Here is a 6,396-nt window from a genome sequence, read left to right as displayed (position 1 = left end):
GCAATTTTAACTAGTCTACTTTTTTGAAAAAAGTGATCTGCCTCTGAAAGCACCATTTTTGATGATGCATATATGATACCCCAGAAAATCGTTACAAACAGGTGTTACTTTATGAGTGAAGTTTGTGAGAAATATTTAGAAAAAATTTCAGAACAATTCGTAGGTGTAGATGAAAATGGGCGATCCAATAGGCATTGAGATTTTGTTGTTCACCAATTTCCGCTTTGGTTCACAATAAACTGACTGTGCACTCACGATAATAATTATTTAAAAAAATAATTTTTAAAAAGAATATTTAAGTAATTTATTAACAACTTACCAAATAACTAAAAATAATCTAAAATATAAAGCGTAAGTGGTCACACTCAAAAGTTTTTTTGAAATAATTCCAATTTATTTATATTTATTTATACTTAGAATCAAAAATTTAGACATAAATGTTATAAAAACTATTTTTAAAAATTGTGACACATAAGATTTTGTTGCAAATCTGAAAAACATGAAAAGAAGGTTGGTTTTGCCAAGAGGTATGGGTCTATGCAAATGGAGTTCTAGAAGAATCTTTTGTGTAAAGATTAGTCAAAATATAGTCTTCTGATGTAGCCCAAAATATTCGGCAAAAGGCGGAGAAGCTTGTAATTTGAGCAGCATGAGGTACTATAAACTTTGGTGGTGATAATATAATGGTTTGAGCCGCAATGACTTGGCGAGAAATCATACAAAATAGTACTTACGTAGACATACGTTAAGTACGTCTACGTAAGTATTATTACGTAGGATTATCATCAGTGCTCTCTCTACCAAGGTTTTCTTTTCTAAAAACTCTTTTATACTTAGTAGTACTCTACCATTATGTATAACCTGTTTGTTCCTTGTTAACTTTTGTTATATTGTTTTCTTTTCAAAAAGAAATCCATCTAGTTTCGATTAAGGATATGAACCACGAAAAAATTTCAATGAAATTATCTTGGTTATTTTGTTTCCGTAGTCCCGAGCGTTTAATACGTAGGCATTAGTCTTTTTCCCAAATTTTATTGAAGCATTGTTAAAGGACTATCGCTAAATAACGAGAACAAGATTTAGCGCTTAGATATCTGCGGAAATAATTGTTTTTTTAATCAGTTCTACAATGACGTTACTCTCAATATGAAAAAACATTTGATGCAATAATTAAATAGATCAGACAGATCATAAACGGCGACTTGACAGCTTTCAACAACTTACTGTAATCGGCAACATGAATATGCGAAAGAGTTATAAAACTGCTCAGATTTATTAAGGAAAACTTTAAACTTAAGAACGAAATTCAAAAAACTAATACATTTTTATTTGTTAAATTCAATTAATTGGTATGCATCTTCAGCTTCCAGAAAATTGGTTTGGTGCTGCAATCTATTTAGTTGCAGTATCCAAGAAACTATTTTATTCCTAAAGTTGTAACACAGTTATGAATGTAGCTAACAATGTTCATTACAGAAAGATGGCGTTAAACGTTTCGTTACTTGACTTAACATTACGACGCATTTCGCCCTTTAGAAATAACTTAAGTTGATAAAACTTGATATTCGAAGAAAGTCTGCTTTTTGACATTCCGTAATAGTGGTAATAAAAAATAACTGGAATTAGAGAAAACTTGAAACCGGACTGAATCTTCACTTTGAGCTAATAGTATAAGGGAATTTTTTGACTAGCGCTGAGTCAGCCTATAAGGCCAAGTGAATAAAAATGAGCAATAGCTTTTACTCAGTAATTGGTCAGCTTTACGTGAATAAAAACTTCAAATGTTTTCTTCATATTTTTATTCGCGTAAAGGTAAGCAATTTACTCAGTAATTGCTCAATTTTACTTGAATAAAAACTTAAGTAAAGTTGTTAAAGTTTTTATTCACGTAAAGCTGACCAACTACTGAGTAAAAGCAATTACTCATTTTTATTCACCCGGCCTATAGTCTCTGTAAACATTTTATAGCGCTTGGTCATTAGATAACGAAAAAAAAAAAAAAAAAAATCGTCAATTACATCACTCTTAACTTTTTTCTTTTCAAACTTAATTTATTTTCGAATTTTAGTTTCGAACCATTCAAGAGATGTATAAAATACGTCACAGTTTTTATATTTCATTATTGACCATTTATAATTTATAGTTTTGAAAAACCATGAAAAATATAGCTCCTCTTATATTTACATAATTCTAAAAGCGCAGCCGTCAGAAGAAGGTCAGTAAATTGTAAAAGCTAGAAATACTTTAGACAAGTCTCGATTAGCAAGTCGCAACTTGAAATAGCAATATCAATAAAATTGACATTTTACAGAATATAAAAATTACTGTGTCGGAAAATCCCATTATAAAACAAAATTTATAAAATCAAAAGAAAATAAAACAAGAGTTAAATTTAAATTGAATGGAAAGATACAGACTTTTTATTCAATTTTTTTTATGACGAATGATGCGCATGCAAAAATATTGATTTTTTTTTTATCTATAAATATATATGAACAATATCTAATTTTATTAATAAGCTTAACCACAAAATTTTCCTATCAAAGAATAAAAGTATAAAAAATATTCCATTAAAAAATTAAGTACATAAAACGTTTTAAAACAACAAAGTATAAAAGTAAAGATGAAGAAAAATAATATTTGAAAACACTAAAATAAATAGCCAACCTTGATATGAAAAATCAATATTTAAATATTAATAAATATAGGAATGTAATATTTATAAACTGCCTATATATGCTACTAAGTATATGATATATTCTGTAAATGCATGATATACCATACAGCATAAAAGTTATTTATATATAATATATATACATGTATGTATGCATATATATACATATATATATATATATATATATATATATATATATATATATATATATATATATATATATATATATATATATATATATATATATATATATATATATATATGTGCATACAACACAAATGTAATATCTTATATAAATTAAATTCTTGATTTGAGCAACCTGATCAATTAAAAAGTGACATTACCAACTACGTTGTTTGTTGGCTGCATTAATCAAACATTTAAATGATAATATGCAGTGTTGTTTATAAATACTCAAGAAAAGATTAAAGGGAACAGTAACCAACTACTAAAGTTAGTACTTAATGATCTTGTGCCACATAGCAATAGGCTTACGAGGATGGTTCATCATGTCTGTCCAATGTTTTAAAGACTGTCCTGCAGTTCTGTATCCTATAATTACTTGTCCAATTGCTTCATTAGGAAGGATTCTATCAAAATCAATTACAGTAAGTACAAAAGAGATTTCACGTATTTTATCAATTGGCACATCAAATTCAAAATTTTCATTCCAAACAGGATTTAGATCACGTTTCTTTATTGTTGTCTTCTTCTTGTCAATTCGCTTTCCAGAATAAATTAAATATATCTTTATATAAGGATCTAAAAAAACAAACAAATGTTATCTGAGAAATCAAAACATTTTCAAGCTTTGTTAATTTTTACTTTCATGTTATAAATCAAACAAAACAAAAAAAAACTCTTTGCAATTCATATTTTCAGTTTGATAACATGAACAAACACAGCACAACTAAATTAATATTTGCATGGAATGTATATCTGATAATGAAATTAGCATGATTGTTAAAGATTAACCTTTTTTAATTTACTTTAAAACTTGGTAAAAAACAAGCAACAGATTGAATTGAAAAAACTAAAAGCAACTTTTAACAAAAATTATCACAATAATACATAAAAACAACCTCAAAAAATGCATTTTGATAACAATAGTAACAACAATAATAATAATGATGATAATAATAATAATAATACTAATAATAATAATAATAATAATAATAATAATAATAATAATAATAATAATAATAATAATAATAATAATAATAATAATAATAATAATAATAATAACAATAACAATAATAATAATAATAATAATAATAATAATAATAATAATAATAATAATAATAATAATAATAATAATAATAATAATAACAATAACAATAATAATAATAATAATAATAATAATAATAATAATAATAATAATAATAATAATAATAATAATAGGAATAATAATAATAGTAATAATAGTAATAGTAATAATAGTAATAATAATAATAATAATAATAATAATAATAATAATAATAATAATAATAATAATAACAATAATAATAATAATAATAACAATAATAATAATAATAATAATAATAATAATAATAATAATAATAATAATAATAATAATAATAATAATAATAATAATAATAATAATAAGAATAACAATAATAATAATAAGAATAATAATAATAATAACAGTAATAATAATAATAATAATAATAGTAAAATACAAAAATGTTACATAAACAAACAAAAATAAGGGAACAAAATTATCTAACCACAACCCCCTGTTATATCCATCTTCTTTAGGTTTGTGCACTTAATGACACTTATAGATATTCTACAAGATGTGGGATTATAGCACATTGAGATCAAAAGATCACCAAGATAATCCTGAAAGATATTATATAACTAGATTAATCTTAGAACGAATAAATCACCAGGAACTAATTATCTTTTTAAAACGCCTACTAATTTTATACTTTTACTATTTATATTTATATCATTTCTTCTATTACTACTATTAGCAGGTGTATGGAAAACTAGCAACTTACAGTAGAACCTTTGCATGGTTTTAGTTTCTTAACAAATGGGACAGGTTCAGACTGTAACTCTATATCTGAGAGGGCAACTTCTATTTCCCCAATAGGATCATTTCTAGAAAATCTATCATAATCCAGAACTTGAAGATAAACAGACCTTTGCAGTAGTTTTTGATAAGGAAAACCTTCAAAAGTAAAAACTTCATTCCAAATTGGATTAAGCTTTTTTCTTTTAACACGAGTCTCTAATTTATTCTTCCTATCTGGAAGCAATAAAACCTTAACATATGGATCACTTGAACCTGACAAATCCTTTGCTGGTAAATTAACAGCCTTTTGAATAGTCAATTTTAAAACAAGTCCATAAACATCATAACTTATACTAAAATATATGGAACCAAGGTCCTCGCCTCTTTCAGTAGCCAGCTCTGGCTCAGCAGGTATAGAACTCCATGAAGATACTAATGAATCATATGACGCATGCAAATCTTTATTTTGAGGTTGTACATGCATACTTTCTAATCCACTTGAAGTAGGTGGGGGGTTACCAAACATGAATTTCTTTTGTCCCCAGCCTGGTGGGGTTATTTTAACTGATGACCCTGAGGAGGATTTTGCTGGTGAAGGATTAATTCTATTTGTGCTTCCATTATTTAAAAAAGAAAAATCATCATTTGGCATACTCTGATTGTTCAGCAATGGCTGTTTTGAAAGTGATTTCTCATCTACATATGAATCAACTTCAACATCTTCTAAATGGCTCTCAGTACTAAATTTCTTTTTCTTCTTTAAGCACCAAGCACAAAGTATTATAAATGAAAAGCTGCACACAGAACTAGCCACAGCAATTGCTGCAACATTCTTCCAATTTGTATAATCTAAATTTATATTGTAATCTTAATCAACAGCAATAAGGATAATAATAATAATAACATAATCAACAACTTAAAAGATAACATATTAATATTCCAAATGGTGATAATATCAAAATACAAGATAGTATCACAATTCAACTTACATTTACAAAATGTATCACTATGCACTGTTGAAATATTTTTCTCACTCATATCAACCCTACTTACCCACAAGTATATATCTATATGATTGACACTTATCACATAAAACACAAAAACCATGCAGATCAACATACAGAAGTCACCTTTTTAACACGCTGCGTGTTAAAAGCTTTTGACCTAAAAACATTCTTTAAATTTAATTTTAAATGTAAAAAAACAATCTGAAGAATTACCTAGTTGATGCTGCTTAACAGCCATATATCTTTATCACAGATATTTAAAATAATTCTTGAGAATGTAAAAGTATATATACATTATTTTTTATAATTTTTGTAGCCTCCTTGCTTTACGGATTGAAAGCTTGTCATAACAAACGTTATTGTCAGGGGGTCATATAATCTAATCGCACTAACTTTAAATACTCAAAATAATCAGCTCACACTGCCTTTACAACATTTAAAGTTATGGAGATTTGAATGAAATAGTCCTTTCTTAAGATTGTTACTACGTAACTAATGGCCAAAACTGAGTGGTTTTCAAGTATATTTAAAGTAAATAATATTTAAAGATTGCACAAACTTGTTTTTAAAACATGGGAAAGCAAGGCAACCGGAGCTTATTTTAATCCTGATAAAATGTATACCTTTTCAATAATACAAGAAATTGTCATTAAAGTTGCCTATATAATACGACGTTCGTGACGTAAACACACTGC

General features: G+C 26.3%; 1 protein-coding gene across 2 annotated transcripts; it reads right to left on the bottom strand.

Annotated features, from left to right (window-relative positions):
- Positions 1-2,943: 2,943 nt before the first annotated feature.
- Positions 2,944-6,110, bottom strand: LOC149892547 (synaptotagmin-7-like). Of its 2 annotated transcripts, none has more exons than XM_090079890.1 (4): positions 5,915-6,110; positions 4,678-5,543; positions 4,402-4,516; positions 2,944-3,436 (listed from the first exon to the last, which is right to left on the bottom strand). In XM_090079890.1, the coding sequence occupies exons 1-4, from the start codon at positions 5,937-5,939 to the stop codon at positions 3,129-3,131; spliced, it is 1,314 nt and encodes a 437-aa protein (XP_089936016.1). In that variant the 5' UTR covers positions 5,940-6,110; the 3' UTR covers positions 2,944-3,128. The 2 variants fall into 2 exon arrangements, with proteins under 2 accessions (XP_089936016.1, XP_089936015.1); XM_090079889.1 differs by lacking the exon at positions 5,915-6,110 and adding an exon at positions 5,684-5,854.
- Positions 6,111-6,396: the final 286 nt, after the last annotated feature.

The sequence above is a fragment of the Hydra viridissima genome, unplaced genomic scaffold (assembly GCF_058129835.1).
Source record: "Hydra viridissima isolate aposymbiotic clone 2 unplaced genomic scaffold, HvirCarnegie_v1 scaffold_2, whole genome shotgun sequence".
Classification (NCBI taxonomy): Eukaryota; Metazoa; Cnidaria; class Hydrozoa; order Anthoathecata; family Hydridae; genus Hydra; species Hydra viridissima.
The sequence above is the reverse complement of the archived record's forward strand: the minus strand, read 5'-3'. Positions and strand labels throughout refer to the sequence as shown.

Coding starts and splice junctions, on each gene's coding strand:
- LOC149892547 (XM_090079889.1), bottom strand. CDS start 5,813: ATGTTGATCTGCATGGTTTTTGTGTTTTATGTGATAAGTGTCAATCAT. Junction 4,517..4,677: donor AACCATGCAAAGGTTCTACT/GTAAGTTGCTAG, acceptor AATATCTTTCAG/GATTATCTTGGTGATCTTTT. Junction 3,437..4,401: donor GGATATAACAGGGGGTTGTG/GTTAGATAATTT, acceptor TTGTTTTTTTAG/ATCCTTATATAAAGATATAT.